Below are 15,543 nucleotides of genomic sequence, written 5' to 3'. Positions count from 1 at the left end.
TGAATGGTGTCACCGTCGTTAGGCCGGGAAAAAAAATAGCGTTCTTTAGAAGGTCGTAGGCATCCTGAATACGCGACAACCTTGATTGGGACGAGAAGGGCGAAGGATTGTGACACGCTCCTTGTTCATGATTCACTCGAAGTCCCATCCAAGCGAGGCCGAAAAGCTGCGTGGGCATCTCTTGCTCATCGCAAGTCTAGCGTTCTGTAGGAAGCCCTGGGCACTTACAGCTTGGCTTCATCAAGGACAGCTACATATGCAGGACATGCAGCTAAATGTGCCAGATAAATATGGCAGTGCGTTTAATACAAGCTGCGTGATGACGACGGCGGTATGATTGTGAGGGCATACAGCCAATTGATCTACTCGTCTAATGTTCGTTATGCAAATAAAAGTGAGGCGTGCAGACAGGACACAAGAGTAGAGAAGGGGACAACACGAACGGCGTTCGTGTTGTCCACTTCTTTACTCTTGTGTCCTGTCTGCACGCCTCGCTTCTTTTTTGCATAATGAATCCTTACCAACTAGCTCAGCTTTCTGTCGTTCGTCTAATGTAATTGATTCACTGTACTTTATAAAGTTATGCCATCGCTAAGGGTATTCAAATTGCGAACTTTTCGCTCGCATCCACTTTTACCTCGACATCTCGCATCTTTCTATAGGGATGGTCCGATGCCGTGCGCGGCATAGACACCGTCGGCAAGTTGAAAAAAGGCTTTGCATACACTGACTTCAAAAGATTGCGGTATGGCTAGTCGGCTTTCCGTCTGCTTCATTTAAACTATACATGGGTGCACTGCCTCTGAAGACTAGCTACTTAATAGAAATAGCGTACCGTTGTTTAGCTATAGTCAATCGGTACGAAAAGCCCCGAGCTGACTTCTGGTTCTGCGCTCGCGAACTGCCACCCACGCTCTTCCTTGGCTGCTCTAAATGATCCAACGTAACGCACAGTCAAGCCACTTGGTTGCATTTCTTTTTTTGGCAACTGGGGTTGAATTCACGAAGCATTTCGTTCGTAAGTCTAATTTCTGCCGTTGGTCGGCCGTCTGATATGTCCTGTATCACACTTGACTCTAGCGTTTGCTCTTACAGAGTTCTGGCGTAAGAACTTTCTGCGGGTGTGTGTGTGTGTGCGTGCGGGGGAATGCGGGCCCCCGGTGCGCATCGAGTCTTTTCCTTTTCACTATGGCGACACTGTTCTACCTCGCGAGTAACGACGGTGAACCTGCACGCGCTCTTGGCCCCGTTCGGCGCGCATGGGGCAAATTCCCGTCGAACGTGTGCGGCCGCTTCCACAGTGCGCGTGACAGTACCTCCCGCAGGCTTTCCGAAAAAATAGGAAAAAGAACTACGCTGTTTGTTCACGGGCGCGTGGAGATGGTATACGCATCGCCGCTTTCTTTCTTTCTTCCTTTCTTTCTCTCTTTCTTTCTTTCTTTCTTACTTTCTTACTTTCTTTCTTTCTTTCTTTCTTACTTTCTTACTTTCTTTCTTTCTTTCTTTCTTTCTTTCTTTCTTTCTTTCTTTCCCTCGACCTCGGCACGTGGAGGCGGAGAAATCGCACCATCCCGGGGGAGAGCACAGCTACGCCTGCGTCTCCTGTATGCGATCATCACGCCTGGCTTGACACAGCAACCGCCGAGACGGGACGCTATACGTTCCGGTAGCCCCGGCAGCTGGCGTTTACCTTCTCGGTCCATCGGCTGCGCTTTCGCCGCTGTTTCTTTCGGTGTATCTAAACACTTAAAGAACCTGCGTCGGCGCATTCTTTTCTTTTCTTTCCTTTTTTTTGTATGGATCCGTGCGTGGAGGAAAAGGTGTCTGTGTACGCAAAAAGGCGTCCGCGGGTTTACGAATATGCGCCGTTTCGAACCGGACGATATCGAATTGCATATTTCGTGCATCCTGTGCAAGCAGGCGTATTTCATACTAATAAGTACGTAGTACTTGCGATCCGCGAAAAACCTCGCCGGCTTATATCCCGTTCCGCTCAGCCTCGTCACCTTACCGCGTTGCCGTCAACACGCCGCCGCGGTGACGCACTAAGCCGTGCTGCCGCTGAGCACCAGGTCGCGGGCGCGACTCCCGCCTGCGACCGCGGCCCAAGACCGCTCGTGTACTTAGATTTAGAACACCAAGGTGGCCCCCACGTGACCCACATGCGTGAGTCGCACGAACTGCACTGTCTGCAGGACCGTGTCCACGTTTCTCTCGAAAAGAAGTGGACCCCGCAGATGAGCCAAACTTCTGGAGGAAGAGGCATAGAAAGCTACGTTTTAACAACTCTTAACACACTTACGCACTTCTTATGAGCTGTGAATGCGAAATCATTCATGTCCAATCGAACGCCACCGAGCAGTCCTTCTAGCTTGACGGAACATGGTTACTAAAACGGCGCGTTTTAAGGATGGGCCACAGAAAGAATGCACACGGCGACTGTGCTCTGTGTATTCTTCCTGTATCCCGTCCTCAAAACGCGCCGTTATAACCGTGTTCCATCAAGGCATCAAAATGAAACATTCGCTTGAAGGTGCAGATTTGTTATAGCGAATGATAATATTACGGTACCTCTTGGTAAAAGCTCTAGAACAGAATAAAGCACACTTACACACACACGCGCGCGCACTCACACACACACAAACACGCAGAAAAGAACTCCCCCCCCCCTTTTTATTTGCGCGCTGAAGCTGTACCCAAAGTGGATAACGAAGTAGCCTAGCTGCTAGCTCTATACTAACGCGATAGCGCTAAGGAGCTCGTGTCGCAGAAAGCAGGTGTCGTCGGCGTCGGCGGCGTTGGCCGTGAGCGATAAATCCCAGCAGGCACTTCATGAATAAAAAACAACTTGCAAGATGGGCTGGGTGGGAATCGAACCAGGGTCTCCGGAGTGTGAGACGGAGACGTTACCATTGAGCCACGAGTTTTTTTTTCTTTATTGCCGGCTTCGACATACACAAACAATACAGAAAAAGGAAAAATATGTCAACAAGGATTTTGCTGGCACGACATATCAAAATTTTTTCAATGCTGCAAGTTTATCTAGCATGTCAATCCATGTTGGTTGTTCAGGGAGTGCCCGATAGACATCCCTGAACCGTACTACAGATTCAATGAAGTGATCACGTGTAGGTCGCGAATTGACATCAGCATTGTTGAACTGCGCTCTAGCTTTCCACAAACTGTGGAGGCCCAGGAGCATTATAGCGTCATACGGAAAAGCCTCCGTTTCTACCGGTAAGAATCTTATTCCACGTGGATCTAAAGGTAACTCTTTTTTTAAAGTCCTTTGTAGCACATCCCAGAAAAAGATGGGATCCCAGCAATCTAGAAACGCATGCTCTATCGTTTCAGGTTTCTTGCATAAGAAGCAGTTAATTGACCACGGGACAAAAATACCCCTGTTATGCATCCATTTTTTAACTGATAATGTGTTAGTGTGTAGTTTATATTAAAGAAAAAGGTTTTAACCGAAGGGTGTACTGGCATTCTTTTAACCCTTTTGAGGACGTCTCCTGGGCCTCCACGGTTAGACATACGGTAAATCGGTACAGGGAGCATAGTGTCAGTTAGGTCCTTATACAGTTTTTTCCTAGTAATATTGGCGAGATACTGCACAGAAAACCGCACATGCAACATTCTGTACGGAAGCACTTCTCGCAGGTAACCTTTAAAGGAACCATGCATTGCTTCACACGAACATACAACAAACGATGCTTCAAAGCGGTACAAAAGCGCCTCTAGTGAATGCGGTGTTGCCTTAGAAACGAGCTGCTTTTAAGGCTCAGGCGTGCGTCGCTTGCTCAGGCGCACATTTCGTTGTCGCGCCGAACGCTGCGTTGTTCGACGCTCACCGCGTCCGATGCGGGGCGCGTAGTCGCTGCGCCGTAGCCCATTGTCTTACACCCCTTGGCGGGTCGACGGGAACGCTGTCGCGTTCCACTCTTGAAGGCGAAGCTTAAGCGTCCTCCAATTTTTTTTTTTTAGTCGCGGTTTGCCGTTTGATTGCGTAATTCCCTACAGAACACAAATGGCCACCGGTACATCTGTAAGGGTAGTACAGGCGGCTGTAAGCCGATTCGTTGTATGCAGGCTGTACCGCTGTACCATGTGTGAATTTCAGCAAGACAGCATCCGCAGGAGCTGCTGCTGCTGCTATCACGCTTAGCAAAGCCCCGTGGACTTCGCAAAGACTGCTTCGCTTGGTGCATTCGATGTTAATTGCGGCATGTGTACATATAATACAATGCACAGCGTGCGCGCACTACGCTGTAGCATGTCTGAGTCCCTCTGCAGGTAAGGGGCTAAGCGCACGCTGGCTTCGGGTCCCGTACTTCTAGATCCCTCCGTTCTCTCGAACCATCATCGCCTTGCCCCATTTCCGGCGCCACCCAGCCCAGCGTTGCTTCCAGTGCGCAAGTAACTTTGCATTCGCTTTTCATCGCGTCGCAACTACGTATAACCAGCAAACTAAAGCATTGAAAGGAACGAACGGCAACAAACGAATGTGGAAAGCAATTCTTGGCTCCGAGGGTGGCAACAGCTGCCCGCGAGGCGCTCGGACGCCCATTTGCATCGAGGCTTTTTTTTTACATTTTCTCTTTTTCTTTGCGACGCACTGGCACACGCGCTCCGTCGCTTTCCCCGAACGCAATAACTCGCCAACAGGGTAGGAGACGGGTGTTTCTATATATATATACTTATACGCTCGTCTAATATGCATGGTCACTCCAAGGCAAGGTCAGTCAGTGGGCGTTGCGGGGAGGCTCATTGTAATGCCCAGCGGCCGCTCCCAGCTTTCTTTCTTTTCTTTTCTTTTTTTGCCCCGGTTGGTTGGGAGCAATTTGCTTCAACGACTGTCGAGCAACGCTGACCACGCTCAATAGGTTGGTTCCACGGCGTTAAAGATGTCTCGTTCTTTGTGCCCCACGTTTCGCTATTGCTTCGTACAGAGCACTTCGCTCGTTCAGGCTGTTTCGTCCTTTTCAGAGACAAATTACGCTCGAGCGATCGTAAATCTTCCGTGTCGTCGAATGTTGCCGCAGAATGCGGCGAGACAGTAGAGAGTTTTAGTATTGGGGACGCAAGGCGTTGGGGCCCCAAGCGCCTGGGTGCGTTTGCGTTTGCGTACGCAAGCAGAAACGTGTTATAGGTTAGCGGCCCCAAACGCAAACCGCAATGAGGTCGCATGCGCTCGAAGCACCACCAACGTCTGGTCGTTGCTGCGTTATCATGTTATAAAATATGATATGAAGCATATGAAGTAAAGTACATTAAACTCTTTTTATTAGAAGCAGTTAATAGAGAGGTTTACAGCGTCCGGGAATCGGGTAAACGTAGGCTGGGGCGTTGGGGCGGAGCCATGAACTAGAGCGGCCTGCATAGTGCTGCCACCTGGTGGCGCAAAGCTCAAACAGACAAAAAGAGCTCATATTGCAGTAACCAAGTGTATTTTACTTTGCTGCGGGTATAAATTTTTGGCAGCAACACAGTTAAGCCAGTGCCGATAACTTACACCAGCAGCGAAGTAGAATAGACTTGGTTACAGCAATATTAGCTGATTTTGTCAGTTTTAGCTCTACGCCGCCAGGTGGATGCACCCTGCAAGACGCTCCCTTTTATAGCTCCGCCCTAACGCCCCAACTGCGTTTATCCGCATACCGGACATGCTAAACCTCTCCAATGTATATAAAAACGACGTCTGTCGACACTTGGCGAAAGATTTATTACATTATCTACCCGCTAGCTGCTCGCAAGTTCTCCTACACCGCAAGAGTCACGTGGGTAACGTGACCTCTTAGGGGCAGCGATGTTTTCGGCCGCTCCAACAACCCAAGGACGCAAGTAGACGTAGCGGTCTGCGCATGCGCAGTAACGTCGCCCCTAGTTCTTGCGTACGCAAGCCGCTTGCGTCCCCAACACTAAAACTGCCTAGTAGCGAGTTTTAGTATTGGGGACGCAAGGCGTTGGGGCCCCAAGCGCTTGGGTGCGTTTGCGTTTGCGTACGCAAGCAGAAACGTGTTATAGGTTAGCGGCCCCAAACGCAAACCGCAATGAGGTCGCATGCGCTCGAAGCACCACCAACGTCTGATCGTTGCTGCATTATCATGTCATAAAATATGATATGAAGCACATGAAGTAAAGTACATTAAACTCTTTTTATTAGAAGCGGTTAATAGAGAGGTTTACAGCGTCCGGTAAACGGGTAAACGCAGGCTGGGGCGATGGGGCGGAGCCATGAACTAGAGCGGCCTGCATGGTGCTGCCACCTGGTGGCGCAAAGCTCAAACAGACAAAAACAGCTAATATTGAAGTAACCAAGTGTATTTTACTTTGCTGCGGGTATAAATTTTTGGCAGCAACACAGTTAATTAAGCCAGTGCCGATAAGTTACACCAGCAGCGAAGTAGAATAGACTTGGTTACAGCAATATTAGCTGATTTTGTCAGTTTTAGCTTTACGCCGCCAGGTAGATGCACCCTGCAAGACGCTCCCCTTTATAGCTTCGCCCTAACGCCCCAACTGCGTTTATCCGCATACCGGACATGCTAAACCTCTCTAATATATATAAAAACGACGTCTGTCGACACTTGGCGAAATATTTATTACATTATCTACCCGCTAGCTGTTCGTAAGTTCTCCTACACCGCAAGAGTCACGTGGGTAACGTGACCTCTTAGGGGCAGCGATGTTTTCGGCCGCTCCAACAACCCAAGGACGCAAGTAGACGTAGCGGTCTGCGCATGCGCAGTAACGTCGCCCCTAGTTCTTGCGTACGCAAGCCGCTTGCGTCCCCAACACTAAAACTCCCTAATAGAGAGCTTTGGTTTAGGGGGCGCAAGCGGCTTGCGTGCGCAAGAACTAGGGGCGACGGTACTGCGCATGCGCAGATCTCTACGTCTGGGTCTGCACATGCGCAGTACCATCGCCCCTAGTTCTTGCGTACGCAAGCCGCTTGCGTCCCCTAAGCTAAAGCTGTCTAATTTGATGGGGAAGCTTAAGGACGGCGCTGCGAGCGATGGAGTTGGAAAACAATTAGAGGTGCGGTGTCGTTGAGAGATGAGGAAGGTGACCGTGTCGATCAGGGAACAAAGACGCGTGGTTGACACTCTAGTTGAGGCTGAGTAGTAGGTGATGTTAGGCTGCTTAGATAATGTGTATAGAGCAGATAGCCAGAAGTACATGTCAGTGCAACGGAATGGTTGCCAAGAGTAGATAGTCGTAGTCGGGAAGTTACATATACAGGAAATTTTGTAGGTGTATAGCCCGGTGGATTCGGCTGATGCAGCACAGGCGTTGCCGGACCGGAGATCGCTCTTAGAGGCCGAGGTCTCGTGATGGACGTATATATGATGATGATTACGGGGATGCGGGATGATGACGACATCGTGGAGGCGACGATGACTTCAACGGAGAGGCATGGTGGAGACTCCACAGAATAAAAAAAGAAGGGAAAGGAAAGGCTAGCATGCAAAATAGTAACAGGCATTTAGAGACATAGGGCTCGATCCAATCATCATCATCATCATCATCATCATCATCAGCCTGGTTACGCCCACTGCAGGGCAAAGGCCTCTCCCATACTTCTCCAACAACCCCGGTCATGTACTAATTGTGGCCATGTCGTCCCTGCAAACTTCTTAATCTCATCCGCCCACCTAACTTTCTGCCGCCCTCTGCTACGCTTCCCTTCCCTTGGGATCCATTCCGTAAACCTTAATGACCATCGGTAATCTTCCCTCCTCATTACATTTCCTGCCCATGCCCATTTCTTTTTCTCGATCCAATCTATAGGCTGGCAAATAATATTTTCAGACTTTTTTCGTGTTTTCTTGCCAGATATTTTATTAGCGAGCAAAATAATCGTCATAGTTTGTTTTTGTTCTTTTGTTATTTACTGGCGGAACTGCCGCAATGAGGAGTTCTAGCTTGTCGTGACGTCACGAAAGGCGTATAGCTTGTTCTTCAAGGGGCCTATGATCGAACCGAAGGAAAAGCATTGCGGTTTTCCTGGTTTCACTGAGGTTTGTAACTACGCTGCAGGCCGGACGCCATATACAATCGCGTAAAACCTGGGAAACATTCTAGATTCGATGACTAGTACCGGACGACTTCTAGAACAGTATCAGCAGTCATGTGACTTTATTTTCCCGCATCGTCGTCGGGAGAAGGCACGAACAACTTCTGTCTCCCGTGCAGCACAGTCGCGTCAGGTACTGCATACTCTAATTTACTGACGTCCTGACAGCTCGGCGCGCCGTCGACAGTGCAACGCCACAACGCCAGACGACAACACGCTTTAGCGCCGTGCTTTCTCTCTGACTCATCCAAAACAAGTCGGCTTCCAGACGACTGTATTCTTCGCGGGTCGTCTGTTCCACGCGAGACTGCGCGCGACCATTGTAGCGCCGTGCGAAGAGGCGTCGTCTGCACGCTCATTGCTTTTAACACGCGAATATACGCACGGCACTCTTCGCAAGGTCCCTTCCCCCTGGCCGCACGTCCTGCGCGTTTTTTTTTGTTATTATTTTCGCCCTACGCGGCCTCAAACAAAGGACGTGTGTAGAGCCTAATGGAGACGGCGCATTCTTGTCTCTCCTGTTCTGCGGATTTCCTGCGCCGCGCATAGATGTATCCTGTGCCCCTCGTCGCCGGCCTACTCGTGAGCCGCCCCGTTTGTCGCTCTCTTTGCGTTGCCCCGGTGCACAGAAAGTGCACACGTTGACTTGCGAGAGCACGCAACTGTCTACTTCCGTTCACTTTCTTGCCTCCCCGAGGTGCCGGCCTCCCCCCTCCCCCCCCACTCCCCCCTCTTCTGTTTCTGCGGTCTGGCTTTTCTGGCCGCGAAAAAAACACGACTCCGTGAATCATACGGCGAGAGTACTTCAACTGCACAGCACGCATAATGTGCATTGATTCTCATTCCCATCATGTGCGGTGTACTGAAATCCAATAAATGGGACGAGATCCATTATCCTTCTCACGAAATTCAACGTAATCCAGTGACCCTCATTTCAACCGTGAAGATGCGGTGGCTCAGGAGTTCGCTCGGATGCGCTATGAGAGTAAAGTTTAAGATTCACAAGCCTGATTTCCTTTTATGACTTGCTATGAAGTCATGTCATCGTCTTTCATATTTCAACATTATGCTTTGCCGGCACAATGACAGGCAAACTGACAGACAGAATGACAGAAATGACAGACAGAATGGTCCTTGCTCAAGTAAAATTGTTCGCATATGGAGTTAGGTATGCGTTTGGTTAGAGTGATACATTAGAGTAATACATACGTGTCCAGAAAACACGTAAGTATCTAGCAGACGCCTTTCTTCCGGCTCGATTGGGCTGAGCCTACAGCTAGCAGCCACTTTTTTAAAGCTTTACTGCAGCCCTGCATCTCTACAAAGCAGCTGGTAGCTCAGCTAGAGCTCCCTCAACTTACGTCTAGCTGACACCTTGGGAAGCTATGTAAACATGGATACCGTAGTAATATTTTAAGATCTGTGGCCACAGATTTCTACAAGCCAGCTGCGTATAGGTTAGCTAATGATCCCTCCACTTACTACTAAGTTGGCGTTTTGGGAAGCACTCTGAAGATGGCTAGTAGCCATCTCTTATAGGACGTATGCCACTGATTTCTCTGTCTCAAAATAAATCGGCATTTGGGGCCTCTAGGCTGAAATTTCACGGCAGTCTCCGGACTTCACGTTTCAGCGGGAGATGCGTGGTTCATACGATTCCGCGTGCTATCCGGTGTGCGACCCATCCGAGAGAAGGTTGCTCTGAATTTTAGTACCTAATGGAACCTGCTACAAATTGTGAGATACGGATGTTTGTATTCGCCGGATAGCAAGCCGGATCACAAGCCCAATCACAAGTGCGTGTATCTGCTTTAAAAAAAAGTGCACACAAAATTAGTCTTCCGGACCTTCTGATCCGTCGCACGACCCTTCGGCAAGGTGGATGCTCGTGCTTCTGGAACCCTGGGGAAATCTGTTGGGGACTTGTTGGGAGCTTGCTTAAAGCTTTACTATACAATCGGACGGACAATCTTTTTCTAAGCCTGTGCGTTTTGCGTCGGCTGCAGATGAAATAGGGTACAGTTCCGCATGTGACCCGACGTCCGACTTGGCGCATACAAACGACTGTGCTCACAGGTCATCAGGTTCCTACATACAGGCTTCAGCAGTGGGGGCATCCTTCTTTCAAGCGCGTCATTATCGGTTGCGCCGTCGCATATCGCGTGTCTCCTATGCATTCGCCTTCATATACACATGACCGCGCGTGCGCATGTGTGCGCAATGGTAGTACAGGCCCGCCATCGTTGTGGCGAGATGGGGATTCTAGTTGTTCATGCTGGTTGGTCTACAGGTATAGCGCACGCGGGAAAAGAGGGACACGAACGTGAAAACACAAAGCTGTGTGCGCGTCGTTTCGTGCACAGCTGCCGCCGATCCGATGCGACACGACCGGTAATGCGCCGACTATGGCTCTGCAGTTCTCTTTTCGACGGTGTCATGCAGGTATGCACCGTCGTGTCGAGTTCGAGGTCAACGCCCCCCCGTGCGCGGACGTCCGGGGTTGTCCAGCGATCGCGAACGCCGCGTCACGCAGTTCGTCGCAATGTCACATTAGGTTGCGCGGGCACGACCTTGTCGCTTTACGCGATCTCGGCTACGAGCTCTCTCTCTCTCTCTCTCTCTCTCTCTCTCTCTCCCTCCATTCTGTCTGCGCTCGTGAGAGTTTGAAAGACGGGTGTGTCGCGTCACGGCGAGACCGCGTCGAGGGTCATCTCACACGTACACACGCAACGACACGTATACGGCAGTGAGCAAAAGTACGTGAATCAAGGTATGGCAAAAGTGTGTGTGTGTGTGTGTGTGCGTTCAGACGCACAAACACACATTGACGAGCGCGCGGGGAAGTTCGCGACGCCGAGTTCTGACTGCAGTCCTCAATTTCGAGTTTACGTTCATGTAAGCGGAGAACTATAAACTGGCTCTGACACGAAATCCCCATGGTCCGTGTACATTTGCTCATGGCAGAACACCCATTGTCGACGCCGTGACTCTGTCGCTGCGGATTTGGCACCCTGATAACTGCCACGTTGAGTATTCATGTTAGGAAACGTGCAGACAGTGTCAAAACTGATCGCCGGCACTATAGTAGTATACGTAGTGTGTAGACGCACGACATTATGGCACAAACGAGTAAAAAGAAAGAAAGAACGATTGCCACAAATGGCGCTCACCAACCAAAAGTGGTTAAGCCTAAAGAAAATCGTGACACAACAGCAAATGTTCACAGAGTATCAAATTGAACAGCAAAACCGAACATATATCTGAACGAAGATTTGTCTACGTTTGATATTTCTTCCGTATACGTGGGGATTGAAAGTTGATGTCGATTCACCTCGTGACAACATATCATATCTTGAAAGCAACGTGCCATGAAGTACAGCATCCGTATGCACCTACGTCAAAACCAAGGACGCGAGGTAACGACGATGTTTACATGTCAAACGATTGTTTTCTTGGAGTGGCGGTTTCGTTCAGATACACGTGTGTGATTACAGTTCTCGTGAGTCGCGCGTGAGACATTCTGGCGCGTCTTTTCGCACACTGCCTTCACTCAATAACGCCAAGAGCACACCTGTGTTGTCGAGTCGTGCTAAGCCATTGTCCTTCCAGCTACGTTGTACTTGTATTTTGTCTTGTGTGTTCGTAGCCGCGCGCGCATTTCTTTAGGTTCTTCCTCCGGGCGTGCTCACAGTTTTGCTTTCTTTTTTATTTTTGTGTGACGTTCAACGTTTCGTAGCATCCTAGTCGTCTCTGTTCCTGAACGAACACGCCATGGCGCAGAAGTGCAGTCGTATCAACCCAAAATTTACTCCGCGGGCGAAGCAGTGCCCGCTAAACGCATGTAATTTTGCCCTACCCTCAACCTCGACGAGCGCCACAATAAAGGTTCAAATGATGGTGTGACAAAACGCGGTTCAGGCAAGAGTGTGGTTACCCGCATATATAGTGACACGATTTGCGGGCCTGTGACTTGGGTTCGAACTTCTGGTACTGTGTAGTGCGTTGTTATTAGCTTTTTCTTCTGCTTTATTCTTGTCTAGGTAGTATATTTGAAAATTTCTGATGTGCAGCTATTCTACACATATCTACACGTAGAGATGGCGCGCTACCCTGGCGCCATCTCGTAGCGGTCGTCGCTGCGGAGCCTGTCTTGAGCGGCACCACGCTTTTCTTCTCACGCCTCTACCCTACCCCTCCGCTTTCCTCCTCGCACTCTCTTCGTTATCGCCGTCTTTCATCGCCCGCTGCGCTCCGCGTTCGCTCCTTTCATCCTTCGCTGTGCTCGTTCACTCGGCTACGCCGAGGACGCCGACGCTCAACACGGGAACGCCTGCTCCCTAAAACACGAAAATACGATTCCGCCGTTCGGCTTGACATTGTGTATCGAAAATCTGCGAGACGGCACTGCTGAAGCCGCTCCGGAAAACCTCAGCTTGTTAATAGGCAATTTTAGTGCGTCCGGTATTCCGGCAAGCGCGGGCGGTTTGCCGTATGAGCGGGGGCGTAAACGTGAGCGGCCAGATTGGTGGCGCCAGCTGGCGTTGCAAAGCTCAACCACATAAACACAGAGCCAATTACTATATTCTTCTTAGCTGCTGGCGTAAATTTTCGACAGCGGCGTAATCGTGTTCACAATTACACCGCTGCCGAAAATTTGGACCAGCAGCGAAGCAGGATATAGTGGGTTACTGCAATTTTAGCTCTGTGTTTGTTCGGCTGAGCTTTGTGCCACCAGGCGGCTGCACCGCTCCGGCCGCTCACGTGTACGCCCCCGACCATCCGGCAATCCACCCAAACCACCTCCGTTTGCCGGAGTAGCGGACGCACTAAAAGTCTCTAATTTCGAGCTCGGAGTTGTTGTTGAATGCAGAAAAATGAGAAGTCAGGCATTTCGAAGCTTTCGAACATCATCCGGGGAAAAAATTACAATACAACGAAAATAACAGCACACGCTATACATATAAGGGAAGTCGCAAGCACACACATAAATGTCATTGCTGACATGAGTACCGGAAGTGCACGGCACTACTTGGTTGGAACATTCACTACATCACACTGTGTGAATCACGCACCACTCTGGTAAAATATCAAGTTTCTCCAAACTTAATACGTGGAAAGCATGACGCGGAATCGGCCGTTCAGACATCCATACTCACACACACACGCACACTTAATCGCTTCGTGATAGCCGTGGGAAACAAAATATGTACAGCGCACGCCAACATCTTGTGCCGGACATCTAGCATCCGGACTATAACGACGCGAGACGATCGGCCTTGGCAGCGTCTAGACGGCAGAGTATTGCAGAAATCCCTCTGAACGCATTTCCTGCCGGAGCTCACCAATTCTGTGCTAAAACTGATGCAATAAACCCGTCTCGCTAGCATTACCTGTTCGGAGGTCACGGTTATCCACACCTTTCTAAAGTTGCAATAACAGTGTTTTATTTTTTATTTTTTGTACGCGCAGATGAAGCTGGACGTGCCCACGTTCATCAATCCGGGGTTTCAAGAGGATGAGAAGAAAGCCATCGAAGCCAACGGACACACAAATGGCGCCGTCGCGGTAAGTGACGCCTTCCGAGCATTTCTCAAGCTTTCGCGCGAGAGCGGCTCGTTCAGCAGACGACTTGGGCGTGTCTGTTCCCTTCCGGAGCAGGTATCGTCGACAGAAAAAATACAAAGAAAACATTAAGCGCGAAAAGGACACCCCCAAGCTTCGGGGAGATGTCCGCTCCTTACAAGAAACTTTTATGTCCGAACTACTCTTCGTCCGAGTCGTCGTTGTCAGAGTCTCGCTGAGTGCCCGGTCTTGGTGGTGAGTTGATTTCACCGCAACTGTTGGCGTGTTCTATGTGGGCCACTAGCGCAAGGCTCTAGTGTGGGGCGCAGTTCTTTCGGCGGAGCGGTCCAGCTCTTTCTGGTGTATACAGGGAAAGGAAAGTGATATGTTTGGGCGAATTCAAAAGTGTGTGAAGGGAGGTGCTCTGCGGGCCAGTAAGTACATGGAGCGGGCTGCGGTATTTTGCCGCATGTTTGACACTCCGGTTGCCGCGTCTGAGTTCTCTATGTGGTGTTGAATAGCATCGATGGGTAGGCGTAAATGTTTCATTTCTGGCGAATTAGTACAGCGCCCCCTCTATCGTGTGTTTGTGAAGACGATGGTAAGAGGAGGAGACATTGGCGCGTTCTAGTAATGTCTAGAAAAGTTGGCCAGCATCGCTAGCAAGTAACTTAATGTGTGGCGGCCCTATTTACACCACAGCAGCTGTTGTTAGGCAGTGTGTTCTCCTCCACTGCCAACGAGTGCTGGCGACTTGTGCACCACCTGTCGAGCTGTCGGAGAAACATGACTTTGGCTGATGTCGCCAACGAGTCTAGCAACAAGTTCGCGGTTTCTTATTATGATGAGAGTTCGGTGGTTATTCGCTGATTTAATTACGACCTTTATTTGAATGGCGTTAGTCGATTGCGTAAGGGCGAACTGTTAGATCATTTGCATAACTGCGATATGAATAAACGGAAACGAGGGGGCTCGATTTATAGCAACAACCGTAAGAAGTGGCCACGCGTGTATACATGTGGACGCGAACATGCGCTCTTTGCAGACAACATTCGTTCACGAGTGGGATTCGAACCCTCGACGTGGCAGTGTGCATCGGTGCGCACAACAAACGCGACATGCATTCATTTTAACTGCCGCTCAGTTGCTGCAAAATGTGCTTCGTGCGTCACTTGTAACCTGCGTGTCGTCACACTCGCGAATTGTCGAACTCCGTAGCAATTGTTGACAGTTTTTTTGGGGGTGGGTGCGATGCAGTGTGGGTATATGCACATGGTGCACGTGATTGTTCATAGCCGTATGGTGGATGCTTGTAGCGCGTTGTATCGTGCGCGAGTTACGCAAGAAATCGTATAGTTTTGCGTTTCACGGGTCCTGTATAAACCGGCGTATTTACATACAGGCGCGGCCAGCGTTTCGCATACGTTCACCTAATGTTCGAGGCAGTAAGCTTCGGCTCGGCGTCGTAATGATCCTGCCTTCCCGATCACACACGTGTAGCCGTAGCTCTATCGTAAATGCCTTTCGCCGAAGCTTTCCACGGTTGGCACCAGAGCCAGAACTCGTGGCCTAAGCAGTGGAGGAAGCAGATTTGGCACGTGTAGTGCGGCTCACATTTGCAGTGCGATACTTTTGATCGCTTATCGCGAGGCAACCGGGGCCCGGTACCTGCAAACGCTAAACTGCGCTGATAGTAGTGATGCGAATACATGTGCATGCATGGTCGTGCTTGGAACACGGTGGCGGGAGCACTCCAAAGCTTGTGCTTTTGGCTGGTCTGAGCATAGTGCGTAACACTCGGACGAGTAATGAAGTAGTAGAAGAAGAAAAAAACTTTATTAAAGAATAGTCCGGCAGTTCTTGCTGTGGTGGCCTCAGGTGACAGCTCGAAGTCCTTGGAC

General features: G+C 50.0%; 1 protein-coding gene across 2 annotated transcripts in view; it reads left to right on the top strand.

The window, feature by feature from the left end:
- The window catches only part of LOC135910485 (sodium-dependent proline transporter-like), a 65,043-nt gene that overhangs the window by 15,582 nt on the left and 33,918 nt on the right, over positions 1-15,543 (top strand). For both annotated transcript variants that reach the window (XM_065442523.2, XM_065442525.2), the window contains one exon: positions 13,550-13,645. In XM_065442523.2, coding sequence (XP_065298595.2) covers positions 13,550-13,645 — 96 coding nt within the window. The remainder of the gene's footprint in view (positions 1-13,549; positions 13,646-15,543) is intronic.

This window comes from Dermacentor albipictus, chromosome 6, assembly GCF_038994185.2.
Source record: "Dermacentor albipictus isolate Rhodes 1998 colony chromosome 6, USDA_Dalb.pri_finalv2, whole genome shotgun sequence".
In the NCBI taxonomy this organism is placed as follows: Eukaryota; Metazoa; Arthropoda; class Arachnida; order Ixodida; family Ixodidae; genus Dermacentor; species Dermacentor albipictus.
The sequence above is the reverse complement of the archived record's forward strand: the minus strand, read 5'-3'. Positions and strand labels throughout refer to the sequence as shown.